The 16,615-nt window shown below is 34.6% G+C and overlaps 1 protein-coding gene across 1 annotated transcript in view; it reads right to left on the bottom strand.

Moving 5' to 3' along the window:
* The window catches only part of ELP4 (elongator acetyltransferase complex subunit 4), a 135,161-nt gene that overhangs the window by 101,758 nt on the left and 16,788 nt on the right, over positions 1–16,615 (bottom strand). Inside the window, exon 3 of the mRNA XM_032843446.1 lies at positions 5,560–5,681. Coding sequence (XP_032699337.1) covers positions 5,560–5,681 — 122 coding nt within the window. The remainder of the gene's footprint in view (positions 1–5,559; positions 5,682–16,615) is intronic.

Below are 16,615 nucleotides of genomic sequence, written 5' to 3'. Positions count from 1 at the left end.
ATCTCAGAGTCCCAGGGGGAGTCTGCTTCTCCCTCTCATGCTGCTTTTCTCTCTCTCTCTCATTCTCTCTCGGAAAAAAAAAAAAAAAAATACATTTTCAGAGAAGAGCTATATGAAATGCAAGTACATAAGTAAAGTAAACCTAAAATAAAAAACTGTTCTGGCTACTCCTTATAAATACAAGAATGAAAATATGCTTAAGATCATTAGGTTTTTGTAGACGCATTTTAATGTCTTTGATAATATATTAAGTACACAAGATTGGGTAAAACTGATTGGATGACATTAGAAAACATTCTTCATAAAACCACCTAAGCTGCTTCAAAAGACATACTGGACCAGAAGGACTTAATAGATACATTCAGAACATCCCATCCTAAAACATCACATATACATTCTTTTCAAGTGCACATAAGACATTCTCCAGAATAGATCACATATTAGATCATAAATCAGGCCTCAACAAACAAAAAAAGACTGAAATCATATGCACCTTTTCTGACCAAAATGCCATAAATGCTATAAATGCTATAAAACTAGTAGTCAACCACAAGAAAAAAAAAAAACTAGCAAGACCACAAACACATGAAGGTTAAACAACGTGCTACTAAACAATGAATGTGTCAACCAGGAAATCAAAGAAGAAATTAAAAAATATATGGAAACAAATGAAAGTGAAAACACAATGATCCAAAACCCCAGCAATGTAGCAAAAGCAGTCTTAAGAGGGAAGCATGTAGCAACACAAACGTACCTCAAGAAAAAAAAATCTTAAATAAACAATCTAACTTTACACCTAAAAGAGTTAAAAACAAAACAAAACAAAACAAGAAATGAGGCCAAAAGCCAACAGAATGAAGGAAATAATAAAGATCTGAGCAGAAATAAATGATATATAAATGAAAAAAAAAACAGATTAGGAAAAACAGGAGTTACTAATTTGAAAAATTAAAAAAAAAATTGGTAAGCCTCTAGCAAGACCTATCAAAAAGAAAAGAAAATGGACCCAAATAAATAAAAACACAAATGAGAGAGGAAAAATAACAACCAATATCACAAAATACAATTAATTATAAGAGATTATTATGAAAAACTATACACCAACAAATTAGATAAACTGAAAGAAATGGATAAATTCCTAGACACATATAAACTACCAAAACTGAAACAGGAAGAAATAGAAAACTTGAACAGAACAATAATCAGCAGAGAAATTGAGTCAGTAATCAAAAACTTCCAACAAATAAAAGATAAGGACCACTATGATCTTTTATATGTCTATTACTCAGAAAAAATTAAAAATTCATTACAGTAACACAATTCTTTCTTTCCCTTTTACTTAATTGCGAACAACTCACATCTGAAAAAATTAAAAATTTAAATAGAACTGATGTTAAATCCTGTCCCATTTGACTGGTATATCTCAATAAAGCAAATGTGAAAATTTTTATGTCCATTCACATACTGCATATAACACTAATTGTAAAGATTATTAAATTGGAAAGAAATGTGTTTAACATGTTACGTCTTTTTAGACAAGTTTAAAATGTACTTAAATTTAAATATGAATTTTTGTTACAGAAGAACTATCATAGGGTTGTTGATAAATATTTTGAACATGAAACATTGCATTCAGATAAAACTCTGTGAGAACTGGAATAGAAAATATGAATTCAAGGCAAAGATGATTGATGTAAAACTTCCAGATGTTAAAAAAGAGCTCGCTTATGTACATATATTTCTAGAAATAATGGTACTGACATCAAATTGTGATGTTATTTAGATTCAATTGAATACACTTAGAAGACTGATTTAAAAGTATTTTTACTTTTAAAAAGTAAGGCGCCTGGGTGGCTCAGTCAGTTGAGCGGCTGACTCTTGATTTCAGCTCAGGTCATGATCTCAGGGTCCTGTGATTGAGCCCCGTACTCAGCAGGAAGTCTGCTTGAGATTCTCTCTCACTCTCCTCTCCCCCCATGAGCATTCATGCACATGCACATTTTGAACAATATTTACAATAACATCTTTTACAACTAAACAATCTCATAACTGCAATTTTTAGATAACTTTGTGTACAAACAGATACATAATTAAAAAAAATTTTTTTATAAGTGTGAAAGCAGAAAGGTGAAAAGATCACTGTACTTTACTATCTGTACAATTGGCCAAGATATAGAATGTGAGGTGATAATCATTCAATTCAGGTTAATAATAAATGTGAAATTCTTCATTTAGGTTTTAAATGTGATCTTTGTATTTTTAGTTAAGACTGTATCAGTCAGAGTTCTCCAGAGAAACAGTACCAACAGGATATGTATATATACATATGTGTATATATATTGCTTTGTTTTATACAAAATTATTTATATAAATAACTATATGTACATATTACATATGGCTAATAGTATTAGGGAAGCTGACAAGTCCCCAGGTCTGCAGGATGAGTCAGCAAGCTAAAGACCCAGGAAAGCTGATGGTGTAGTTCTCATCCAAATGTTGACAGGCTTAAGAATCATGAAGAACTGATTTTTTAGTCTGAATCAAAGGCAGGAAAAAGCTGATGTTCAGATTTGAAGGCAGTCAGTCAGAAGGAATTCGTTCTTAGCTGAGGGAGGGTTAGTCTTTTAGTTCTATTTGTACCTTCTACTGATTTGATGAGGCCCACTCACATTAGGGATGGCAATCTGCTTTACTTCATTTACCAATTTAAATTAAGTATTTTTAAAAAATTTTGTTTATTTATTTAAGAGAGAGAGCATGAGCAGGGGAAAGGGGCACAGGGAGAGGAAGCAGCAGACTCCCTGCTGAGCAGGGAGCCTGATGTGGGGCTTAATCCCAGGACCCTGGGATCATGACCTGAGCCAAAAGCAGATGCTTAATCGCTAAACTACTCAGGCGCCCCTACCAATTTAAATATCAATCTCATCCAGAAACACCCTCATAAGAGTACTTAGGATAATATTTGATCAAATATCTGGGAATCTTGTGGCCCAGTCAAGTGGACACATAAAATTAACCATCACAAGTCCACCCCTTGTCAACTTGGCACCAAACATATTTCCTTAATCTATACTTAAGCTCCAGATGAAGACAATATGTCATAATGCCACATTCCTAGATGAGTCTCCCAATGATGTCTTAACCTGGGTTCCTTTTTACCGCACTACAGCCTAGAAACTTTGCATGTATAATGCCAGGGAAGTTACAGAACTCCCTTTGTATATTCTGGGTCTCTCTGGCACCACTGTCCTTTATTATTTGATGTCTAATGTCTTGAAAACTGTTGTTTAATATATTTTGCCCTGTTTTTTAGTTGGTTCAGGGATAAAGAGAAATCTGATCCTCATTAACATATCTTGGTCAAAATTGCAACTTTTTAAAAGTCTACTTTTTTTACTCTAATTTTATAGATTTTTTACAGTATCATAAAATTGTTCTATGAATAAATGTTTGCAGAACCTAACTACTTACATAAATAACTAGATGTTTTAAGAAATCCTAATTTATAACTTCACTCCTTCACATAATTCAACGGAGAACAAGTAAAGTACCTTGAGATTTTTAATATTAACTTGTACAAACTCAAGGTACCTAGGAAAGGTGTTAGGGATTAGTTTTCAAATAAAAAGTGTAATTCTCTAAAGCAAAATGTGTTGGTATATTGATTAGATTTTAACATCAGTTGCCTAGGTTGCAGGAGACAAGAAGGAAGAATAAAACACTTTATTTTGAAAAGAATATATAGCCGATTCTTTAACCACACAAGTTTGAACTACACAGATCTACTGATATGTGAATATTTTATGATAAACATAGTACTGTAAATGTATTTTCTCTTACGATTTTCTCAATAACATTGTCCTTTCTCTAATTCACTTTATTGTAGGAATACAGTATATAATACATATAACATACAAAATATGTATTAATAGACTGTTTATGTTGTTAGCAAGGCTTTCGGTCAATATTAGGTGGAAATACTATTTTGGGGGAATCAAAAGTTATATGTGGATTTTTAACTGTGCAGGGGATCAGTGTCTCTAACCCCCATGTTGTTCAAAGGTCAAGGGTTATCCTGCTTCTGTCCTGGCAAAAATTGCCTACAAGGCTATAAAGATGTTTGATATAAAATTTTAGTCTCCATACTATGGTGGAATGTGTTGTGAAGAGCTTGTACAGCTTCTTTAGGATGATAACCTTGGCCTTTTTTGTTCATACAAAGCACAGTACTGTCCAGAAATTGATCAGATTAATTAAGACCAGGGAAAAGAAACAAAAGAAGAAATGAAAACATCAAGAAAATATTACAAAAGCCAAACACCAAAAATAAGAACAAAGGAAAACAGGCTCTGCAACCAGAAGAAAATCATTTGGAAAATTATACAAAGATTTCTCCTTTGGATTTTATGACTGTATTACTTAATAAGAAAAATTACAAAATAAGCAAAAAACCCATATGAAAGAATCGTGTTAGTTTTACCTAAGCATTTATAACTTTTTTATAGTGGGTATAGGAATTTGTTGGTGCCTGCTGAAAGCTATGGTATATTAATACTTACTATGCTACAAATTCTTCATAAATGAATTAGTTGTTTGTTATTTTGCAGACCATGAACTGAAATGAAAACATCCTATGGGAGAAAATAACTTTAGATTCTATCTTCTATTCCAATAACGGCTTAAGTTGTGTTCCTGTTCTGGACAAAGAAATTAAGAATTTTAAAACTGAGAATTGTCCTCTCTGAGGTGTAATGTGTGTTTTGGCTTTAAAAAGATAAGAGTATTTCAGTCACATATTTTATTATTATTGCTTGTTACTTGGAAAAGAGTAATTTCTGGTAGTCTCAAAGCAAAATGAGATTAATAAATGAGTACTTCTAATTTCTGTATCTTTTTTCTAATTTATGTCTTTAAGATACTGGTAATATCAGATAATATGCTGTTGTTTTCCTTTACTTTACTTTTTAGAGAGTTATCTTCTTATGACTATAGTAATAACTTTATTTATTGTCAGTTTTTAGTAGCTTATTAATATTGTTCCTAATGCCAGTATCAACTTAAAGTTAATTGTCCAAGAACACTAATTTAAAAAGTGAAACTACGGGCGCCTGGGTGGCTCAGTGGGTTAAGCCTCTGCCTTCGGCTCAGGTCATGATCTCAGGGTCCTGGGATTGAGGCCCGCATCGGGCTCTCTGCTCAGCGGGGAGCCTGCTTTCTCCTCTCTCTCTCTATGCCTGCCTCTCTGCATACTTGTGATCTCTCTCTCTGTTTCAAATAAATAAAATCTTTAAAAAAAAAAAATAAATAAAAAATAAAAAGTGAAACTACATCTTTTAATAAATTTGATACTTTTCTTTAAGAGAAAAAAAATACATGTATGGTCACATTAATGAATTTAAATATGGTTTTTAGATAAACAAATACCTTGTTTACCTAAAATTTTCATAAAATTTTATGTATATATTTTGTTTACATATATCTTGTTTATATATACATATAAGCAATATTTTTTCATGAAATGTTCAAAATGCAGTATTTTCGCATTTGTATATTCTATACCTGTAAAATATCAGCAGGGTCTTCTTTTGCAGATGCAACCAACAAAGTATGCCCATTGATGATTCCTTCTGCCAGGAAATACTTGAAGAGCAAAGAAGAGTAAGTATTATATTTATCCTCTTCTGTAAAAAAGAAAAAAATTGTAGTCAGTATCCTACCATATGCCAGGCACACTCAGATGTTTTAATAATTTTCCTCCTTAAAACAAGTATGTAAAATGGGGTAATAATTGTCCTCCTAAAAAGTACAGATAGATAGGCTAAGAGACCTATCTGGATAGTCCCTGGGAAGTGAGTACTTTTAATATAGTTTGATTTCAAAATTATTCTCCATCCTCTACTCCATCTCTGATATCCACAAAATTTAGAGGGTTACATGTGATTATAGAAAAAAAAAAAAAAAGAATTTCTTTTTCTGTTTCCTAAGATTTTTTTCAGGCATTGCATCTCTAAAATACCTATTCTTACCTACCAACCAGTTTGTAAACTCACACTTCATTTCTTACATGTCATAATAATTAAGCACTTAAGTATATGCAGCCTGAAGATTAGTATTTATAAAATTTATAAAAATAGTATTACTTTTACATTTGTGTTTTAGGTTTTAAATTCAATAGCAATTTAAAATTGAAGACTAATCTGAGAGTTCTTAAATCTGTACTACCTGTTTTCCAAATAAACAGTTCTTTGACCTTTTATTATTCCTTCATCCTCCCTTCTTTCTGAATTTTTATGAAAAAAATCATATACCAGGTTTCTTTGACAAAAATGTGTTAATATTTTTGAGATTTTGTGATATAATATAAACTCAAGTATATCTTTGTTTTCTAATATTATTGATAAGCTACATACCTACACTTTTATATCACCTTTCTTTCCTTTAATACTTTGAGACATAAAGAGACAATGGTAGATTTACTGAATTATTTAAAAAAGAGAAGCCTTTATTAATTTATTCAACAAATATTAATTGAATTCCTATGTCAGGCATTGTTAATATCTGTAAAAACCACACTGTTAAAAAATATTCCTAAGAAAGTTTGGACTTGTGGTAATGTTAGCACTGTGCACAAAGCCTCTGGCAGCTTTAAATATAAAACCTGAATAAAATACCATTAAAAAATAAATATTTAAAGGCACTGCAAAGCAATTAAAAGAAGACATCAACCACAGCAGTTTCCTTTTGAAAGACTGTGATCATGACATGTAAAAACTTCCAGTTTCTGGCTTTCTTTTTTTTTTTTTTTTTTTTTGCCAAAAATGGGGTTCTTAAGCTCCCTTAGCTCTGACAGCTCTAAGTCATATCCCTTCCAGCTTAAGGTGGCAGAATGTAGAGTTCAGTGTTGTCAAAATAGCTGAAACTTTAGGAGAAAAATCCTTGAATTGAGTGCTCTGCAAAATCCACCAAATGTGCCCAAATCTGTGGTTGACAACTAAGCTACCAATGCATGAGTGAGAGAAAAAACAGTAAGGAGGTAAGAGAGAACAGTTTAAGTTGAAAGACAACTAAATCTTATGAGATTTACAAATCTGATGCTCCTCTGAAGGCATGCATTTCCCAATGAGTAGAATCTTGTAATAAAGAAAGTTGAAGTCTTACTGGCTTAACGTGGCAGAGGATAAAACTCAGGGCTGAGAACCACAGAAAGCATGAGCCCCCAAATGTGTGTATAAATTCTGTATAAATATTTGGCTCTCTTATAAGTTTCTAACGGTAAGGGACAGCCCTGTGTGACCAGGTTAAAAAAGCAAAACCTAAAAGCTGTAAAACTGAGCAGAGATACAGAGATACAATCTGTTGCAAAGTATACGGAAGTGAGAATTAATTTAAAATCAGGCAAGTTAACCGTCTATTAAAACAAAAAACCTGAAATCCTCAGGAAAACAGAATGGAATTCAGAATCATTAAAATGCATTTTTTACAATGTGAAGATTTCAATCAAAAATCAGTGAATATGATCCATACTAGGGAAAACACAATGTACAGAAACTCACTCAAAGTAAAATGTATTCAGAGTATTAAAGGAGGGGCACCTGGCTGGTTCAATCAGTAGAGCATGTGATGCTTGATCTGAGGGTCATGAGTTCAAGCCCCATGCTGGGTATGGAGCCTACTTAATTAAAAACAACAACAACAACAACAACAACAACAACAAAGTATTAAAGGATGATATATCAATAAGTGAACAGAAAAGGACTATCAACAGAGAATGAGAAACTATAAAAATGAACCAGATAGAAAATTTAGAGTTTAAAATTATTATTCCTTATATGAGAAATTTATTTGGTGATCACACAAGTAGATTGGAGATGAAGAAAGGAAAAAATAATTGATATACCTTAAGGAAGATCAATAGAAAGTAGGAAATCTGAAGAATATAGAAAAAAAATTAAGAAAATTGAACAGAACATCAGAGACATGGACCAATACACAGCAGTCCAAAACATGCTTAAGTGGAGCCCTAGACTTTGGGAGACAGTAAGAAACAGAAACAATCCTTCAAGAAGTGATGACTAAAAATTTCCTAAATTTGATAAAATATTCAATTACGGATCTGAAAAGCACAGGAAGTGTCTCCTAGGATAAATGCAAAAATCCCAAACCTAAGTACCTCATAGTTAAATCTTAGAAGAGGTAGGGAGAAATGGCATGTGACCTACAGTGGTACAATGATAAAATCAACAAGTGATTTCTCATCAGAAACAATAAAGGCTGGAGGATATGATAATTATATATTGAAAAAGAAACAACTTCATCAAAAATTATAAATGTATAAAACATGTTTAAGAATGGAGGTGAAGGGGGCACCTGGATGGCTCAGTGGGTTAAAGCCTCTGCCTTCAGCTCAGGTCATGATCTCATGATCTCATGCTGGGATCAAGCCCCGGAGCCTGCTTCCCCTCACCCCTCTCTCTCTACCTGCCTCTCTGCCTACTTGCAATCTCTCTGTCAAATAAATAAATAAAATTAAAAAAAAAAAAAAAAGAATAGAGGTGAAATACCATGTTTATATAGGACAGCAGACCTGTACTATATGACACTAAAAGCTAAAGGGAAATTATACAACATCGTAATCTGCACTTACAGGAAGGAATAAAGAACACAAATCACAACAAATATGTGGGAAATTATAACACTGTATGATCTTACAAATATATACTTATGTTCATGGCTGTGTGTATATAGATGTATATACATGGGGGGAATAAATTACTTTGTTTCTTAGAATTTCTTTAAAAGTATAACTGTTTAAAGCAAAACTGACAGAACTAAGCAAAGAAAGACATAAATTCAATTTGGAGATTTAATCGTACATTTCTTAGTAATTGTCAGAATAGCTAAGGAGGAAAATCATCAAGAAAATAGAAAATCTGAATGACCTCATAGACCACCTTGGATAATATACGGTTCCAGAATATATATTTAGTGCATCTAGAATGTACACCAAGATACACCATATGCTATTCCAAAAAACAAGTCCCAATATATTTCAAAATATTAAAATCTTACTTCAGAAACTGAAAATTTAAAAATTCTATTTATGATCAATTCCAAAAACATGAAATATTTTGGAGAAATTTGACAATACATGTGAATGAATTAGCTCCACACTGAAAAGTATAAAATATTCTGAGAATAAGTAAAGAAAACCTAAATAAATGGAGAAGTATATCATGTTTAGGGAATATAAGACTCAAATCTTTCAAAATTCATCTACAGATTTAATGGAATTCCAATGAAAGCCCCGTAAGATTTTTGGAGAAATTGATAAGCTAATTCTGAAATTTACACAGAAATCCAAAGGTCCTAGAATAACCAAACAAATCTGAAAGTGAAAGTCTATTTCAAGACTCAGAATAAAAGCTACAACAATCAAGGCAATGTGAAATTAGCTAAAGGAGAAACATATAGGTCAATAAAAAAGGATACAGAGTCCAGAAATAAACCCACATAACTGATTTTTTTATAAAGGTGGAGAAAAAATTGTCTTTTCAACAAATTGTCCTGGAACAAGTGGATACCCAGATGCAAAAAACAACAAAAACCTCAATCTTACCCTATACTACAAAAAAACAAAAACAAAAAAACCCCAAACAAACAAAAAATCCACAACATTTCTATCTTACCTCATACGAATACTCAAATATTATCTTGAAATCAATCACAAAACTAAATATAAAAGCTGAAAAAATAAAACTATTAGTGATTTCTCATTGCTTTTGAGAGAAAGAACTAAATCCTTTCACACGGTCTACATACTCTGTGTGGTTGCCGCCACACAATGTATGTAAATACAAATATTAGTGTTAAAAGTGGTACAACACTGTCATCTCCCTATAAAAGGACACGATGCTTCTTTTTTTAATTAATTTTTCATTTTTTTATAAACATATAATGTATTATTAGCGCCAGGGGTACAGGTCTGTGAATTGCCAGGTTTACACACTTCATAGCACTCACCATAGCACATACCTTCCCCAATGTCCATAACCCCACCACCCTCTCCCGACCAACACGATGCTTCTTCAACAACTTTTCAGTAAAGAATGAAATAAACCTGTTTAATTAGAAAAATAAAAATAATTATTTATAAAATTAAGGAGAGTATTACATTATTCAGTAAGGGAATGAACTTAGATAAGGTACTTCATAAACCAGAGAGAGACACCTACAGATAATAAAAAAAATACTGAGTGGGGGCACCTGGGTGGTGCAGTTGGTTGAGCATCCAACTCTTGGTTTCAGCTCAGGTTGTGATCTCAGGGTCATGAGATGAGCCCCGTGTCGGCTCTGTGCTCAGCATGGAGCCTGCTTGAGATTCTCTCTCCCTCTCTAATAAATCAATCAATCTTTTTAAAAAGGAAATTAATTATCATTAGTGAAGAGTGACAATAAACTAGACAGCAGAATTTCTCTTTTTCTACCTACATTTTAAATGAGTGAGACCTGTAACTCTTTTCTTATCTACATACAATCCCTAGTGACCTTATCTATACTCATAGCTTAAATTACTATCTCCAGTAGCCATGTTACATCTTAAGTCTGGACCTTTGCATAAATTATTTCACCTTTTTGGCTAGCTAATTCCCTGAAATCCTCCCAGACCCAAAATAGGGAAACTCATCTTTGGAGAAGCTTTCCTAAAGACTGGGTGAGATGACCACAGTGCCCTGGAGCATCTTGCTAACTCCTGCAGCAGCATTTAATGGACATATTAAAATGTCTCCATCAAGTATAAAGATCCTCATGGCAGAGAATTCATCTTATTGCTATATTGCTGTAGTAGGTTCATACTATGCATCTAGTAAATATTTGTATAATTAAGGAAAAAAATCAAAAATCTATTTTGTCTTATAAATCAGCCAGATCTACTGTAGTTTTGCTGAAAACACACCCTAGTGCACATACATGCACGCACACACACACACACACAAGTGTGCACACTCTTAAATAGTTATTGACCCGATTTTTTTAAAGACTCCTATGAGGCAGGCAAAACTCATGGAAGAAGATCACCTATTTGGGGATTAGTTGAAAACCTAAGCTCTTCACCATTTTTGTGAAAGAAATTTTGAAGTTGTACACTAAGCATTTAATTAATCTATTTAGTGAATCCCTGTAACACTGAGAAAGCAAAAATGATAAATGATGTGACAGTTCTGGCCTCAATTAATAGTATAATTCTTAGCTTGAGAGAGATGGTTGTCCTAGTCTATTCTACAGTAGTGGACCAAACTGACAATAGTATATTTCATTTGAGGACTTACAGAAACTAGAGTATATTCAGAATGAAGTGACCGGGATGGTAAAGGACTTAAAAGCATGAGAAATGGGGTATTTAGTTTGAAGAAAAAGAGACCCAAGGGATGCGAGAGAGTTGTCTTCAAATATTTGATGGGCTGTCATATATAAATGGAATCACACAAGAGGTAGAATGAAGCCTAATAGATAGAAACAACAGGAATATCAATTTTTCCTTAATATCAAAGTCCAAAGGAGCTGCACCTTTCATTGTGCTGAGAATGCTATTAGAGTCACCAATGACTAATTGTCTATTTTCTTGGAAACTTTAAAATCTTTATCTTATTTTGTCTACTGCAGCTATTACCACGGACAAGTTTCTTCTTGGAACTAGACTCTCCCCCTTCACATGTATCCCCTATTTTTAAGACACTCTTTGTGCCCAATTACCCTGTTACTTCAGACATTCTTCATATATGCAAACAGTTTTTATAGAGCTCTTAATTCTGTGGAAACTATAATATGAAATGGTTCTATTTAATTTTTCCAGTTACTACTTTCCCTATGCTATGTCAAATCTTCCTTTTTTCATCTCTTGGCATCTAGAGCTAATTCAATTATTTTTTCACCAGTTTCAGTTATTAAAACTTCGAACAGTCAAGTTTAAAACTTTAACATTCTGTAAAAAGCTTTTCCATACCCTTTAGCGCAGACTAAAACTTGGGGCTTGAAAGTCTTAGAGGGGTTCTAAAAGAAAGGAAAGTTCTAAAATACCTCTTCCTCTAAGTCTTCTTTCCAAGTCCTAGTTCTATTGTTGGGAGAGCAGGGGGACAAAAGTGGCAGTGATCAACTTACATAATTGGCTGTCTGGTTAGGGAGAGATGTCCCTAGCCTCACTATGCTCTGGTCTATTTAATATTTAAACCTGCTGCTTTGCAACCTATGAAGTTACGGTGGTTTCCATTTGGTGGTGAGTGTGGTTTTGTAGGTGGTGTTCAGTTTCATTGTGGCCACATCTGTCATTGAAAAACACTTCCAAGGTGGAATCTAGGTTTTGGAGGGGCTGGTCAGTAATTCATATTAAACTTCTGCTCTGGAAATGTTAGTTACTGCTATCATTACTATTTTGACTGTTTATACACTCTATCCCAGCAGGCCTCTCTCCCTTTCTACACCAGACACAAAATGGTGTTGTTGTCGAGAATGCTGACAAACTATAGGAGATTTAAGGCAGGCTTCCCCCAAGGACTCTCTCACCATGTACTACTCACTGAGGGCCTTATGGGTTCAGAAGTTTAGCAAGTCGGCTTGGAAACATGGATGCCAGTCTCTGCTTTTTGCAAGCTTCTTCAATGTCTGTGTCTGATAACCTTGGGAATTGTATTCCCTTACTTGCCTGAGTGAGGGATCATTTTTGAACTTGAATGTTGCACTTCTGCTCTCTCCAGTCCTTGCTGATGACGTTTGGTAATGGTGGTGATGGTGATGGAGTTATAAGGAAGTAGTTGTGGTAGATCTTTAGGCCTGCAAGGAGATCCCAACTGCAGGAAAGGGGGAACTTAAACCTTTGCCCCTTTGTCTTCTTTTTCTCACTGTGGGCTATAGTCATCAATTCTGAGGTACTCAACATCCTGTTAAAAATAATAAATAGCTAAACTTGACCACTAACTATATGCTAAACATGAAATGCACTTCTCATGCATTAGTTCATTTAATCCTTATAGTAAGTTGTAAGACAAATGTTGTTAATCCCTATTTTACAGGTAAAGAAGCAAGGCACAGGGAAAGCAAGCAGCTTGCCTAACGTGACACAGCTAGTAAATAGCAGAGCCATGATTTGAACCTAGGCAGGCTGATTCCAGAGGCTATGCTCTTAACTTCTTTCATGGGATTATTTTCCTTTATCTATCCCTTAAAGACTGATGTGCTTTCACTTTAGATTTTGACTTGTTTTTCTTTTTACTCTAGTTGTTCTTAGTCTTTCCCGGCATCTCAGACCACTGAGAATCTGATGCAAGTTATATGTTATTCGGAAAATGTACACAGTCATACACAAATTTACATATAATTTCAGGGAATTAACAGACCCCCTAAAGCTCCATCTTGGATCCTCCAGGGTCTATAAACCTGGACATTCTGATACATGCGATGATGACTTTAACCAAAACATCCACTGAATAAAATATTAGTCAAATAATGTTGAGAAACCCCAAATATTTTTCTCTAGACTAAATTTAATACTCTTAAAATTCACTATGTTTAAACTGAATTCATGCTTCACCTCAATACTTGCTCTTTCTCTTCCTTTTCTGACTTCACCTAATGGTACTAACTCCAAACCTTCTCGGGCCAAACATCTAGGAATCACCCTACCTCCTGTCTCTGCTTTATCTTCCACATATTTAGAAAGCACAGATGTAGAGGGGCACCTGGGTGGCAAAGGCAGTAAAGCCTCCAACTCTTTTTTTGGCTTGGATTATGATTTCAGCATGGTGGGATGGATCCCAACAGCAGGCTGGGCAATCAATGGGGAGTCTGTTTCTCTCCTTACCCTTCTCTCTTTGCCCCTCCCCCCCTCAAATAAATAAATCTTAAAAAAAAAAAACAAAACACAGAGGTAGAAATCAACATTCTTGAGACAGATCTATTAAAAGAGGAAATATGTAGGGAAATGCTGTATCAGAGCAATCTAAGCATGGCTAGTGAGATATTTAGAATCCAACATACATAATGAAATGCAGAAGTAGAAAAGTTAGGTAGCATTGTTATATCAAAATATGGTAGTAAATTTATGGTTTAATTTGGTAAATTTATGGTTTAAACATGAGATGATGTTTCGATGAAAGTAATGAGTAGTTCCATCACTTCAAGTTTTTACTTTATTCCTGATGTGCATCCTTCATAATATCTCTTCATTGCTCAAAATACTCCATGACTACCATCACTATAAAGTAACCTTTTTTTTTAAAGATTTTATTTATTTATTTGACAGAGACCACAAGTAGGCAGAGAGGCAGAGAGAGGGGGGGAAGCAAGTTCCCTGCTGAGCAGGGAGCCCGATGCAGGCCTCGATCCCAGGACCCTGAGATCATGACCCGAGCTGAAGGCAGAGGCCTAGCCCACTGAGCCAACCAGGCGCCCCTAAAGTAACTTTTTTTAGCCAGGCTTTCACAGCATTCATTCCTTCCTTCAAGCATGTATTCATTGTGCCCTTACATGGTTCCCAGGGTCACAGAGCTTACAGTCTACTGAATAAGATACACGATCAGGTATTTTCAATAAGTGTAGTAAGTGCCATGATATAAAGTAAATAAGGAATACTACAGAAGTATACAGAGGAATACTGATTGGCAGTGAGGGTAAGGAAAGCAACAATTAAAGAAGTCTTTCTAGAAGAGAATCTAAGTGGATACCTAAGGGATGATTAAGAGTTAGGATGAGAAAGACAATCATCATATGATCTCACTGATATGTAGAATTTAAGAAAGAAGGTAGAGTATCATAGGGGAAGAGGAAAAAATGAAACAAGACAAAACCAGAGAGGGAGACAAACCATAAGAGACTCTTAATCATAGGAAACAAACTGAGGGTTGCTGCAGGGGATGGGAGTTGGGGGTTAGGGTAACTCGGTGATGGACAGAAGGCTTGAGGAAAGAGGTGAAAATGTGAGAAGAGATAAGCTGAAGTGAGTCATCAGTGGTAGGTCATTAAAGGCCTTGTAGTCCAGGCTACAGAGCATGGACCTTACGTTAAGATCGACAAACAGCACAGAAAGGTCTATGGATATATCATGATTAGATTTTATATCAGAAAGTTCGTTCTACTTATAGTATAAAAATGAACAGAAGTAAGAAAACACTGGAAGCAATGTAAGAAGCTGTTATAATTTCAGTGAGATTTGTGGATTAGGGTCACAGCAGTAAGAATAGAGAGAAGTAGACAGAATTTTAAAATATTTAAAAGGTTAAAAACCTTGGGATTTAAAGATTACTGGATGTGAACAGTGTAAGAGACAAGTATATCATGCAGGTGTCTGGCATGTGTCACTCAGTAGACTGAATAATCCAGGAATCACAGGAAGAGGGACAGATTTAGAGGAATAGGGTAGAATTTGGAGATAAGGGAAGATCAGCTCTAAGACACATTAATTTTGAGGTGCCTGTAAGATATTCCAGAGAAAATACTGAACAGGGAGTTGAATATGATCTGTGTATTTCTCTGTAGATCCTATGTATGTAGCAATGACTAGAGATTATTGATTACTTTCATAAAATTACTCCTCCTCCCCCACCCCCGTCATTCTAGTTATGGCAGGAACTGAGACCTCCCAGGGAGAGTATGTAGCACTAAAAGAGGGAAGAGGATACCAGTATTTTGAATAGAGGCAAATGAGTCTTAAAAAACAAAAGCAGAGGGGTAGAAGGAAAATGAGAAGAGAATGTCTTAACAGATCCAATGGGAGAGAGTATTTCAGGAAAGAGGGACTAACCACGTCAACTGTTGCAGAGATCAAGAAGGAAGAGACCTGAGAAGTATTTCTTGGGTTTAGCCATCAGAAGGTCACTAATGTCTCTGGCTAAAAAGTGGCTTAGGTGATGTTGTACTACCTGAAATAAACTGAGGAATGACCGAAATATGAAAATGTATAAGAGGTAAAGACTAAAGAGGCTTGGCTAAAAAAGGGAAGAGAAAAAGGGATAGAGGAGTAGGATTAAGGACAAAGAATTTTCCCCTTTAAAAAGGAAATAAGGCTTGAAAACAGATTAAGCATGTTTAAGTACACATAGGAAAGAACTAAAAAAGAGGAGGACTTAAAGACGGGACAGTTGATATTGCCACTCCTTGGAAAGGTGGAAGGAGGAAAAATCTAATGTCCAGGTCAAAGGATGATTCTCAAACAGGAGAAGGTACAGGACATCTTCCCATGTGGGGGTAGAGGTAAGTACTGAAGTTTGACAGGGGGAATTTGGGTGAGTTCTCATCTGAAGAGACTACTGTTCCCATGTGAAATACTGCAAGTTATCTGAGAAAATGAGGGACAAAGTAGTGATGTTGGATGTTTGAGGACAAGAAGGCTTTAAAAGGCCACTGAAGTTATTGAGAATGAAAAGGAGGTGATGACAGATACAAAAGTTCAGTGTCAAATGATCAAAGCTTACTTGAGGTTGAGGTTGAAGGTCTCCAATAGATGACAGAAATAACTAAGAAGACAATATATGGCAGCAGTGAGATGACATAAAAGGTAGAAAAGCCAAAGGTATAAATCTCACTTTGGAAAAAAAAGACTTTAAATTACCACGGTTTAGTGTAAAAT

This window comes from Lontra canadensis, unplaced genomic scaffold (assembly GCF_010015895.1).
Source record: "Lontra canadensis isolate GAN:19392208 unplaced genomic scaffold, GSC_riverotter_1.0 scaffold140, whole genome shotgun sequence".
In the NCBI taxonomy this organism is placed as follows: Eukaryota; Metazoa; Chordata; class Mammalia; order Carnivora; family Mustelidae; genus Lontra; species Lontra canadensis.
The sequence above is the reverse complement of the archived record's forward strand: the minus strand, read 5'-3'. Positions and strand labels throughout refer to the sequence as shown.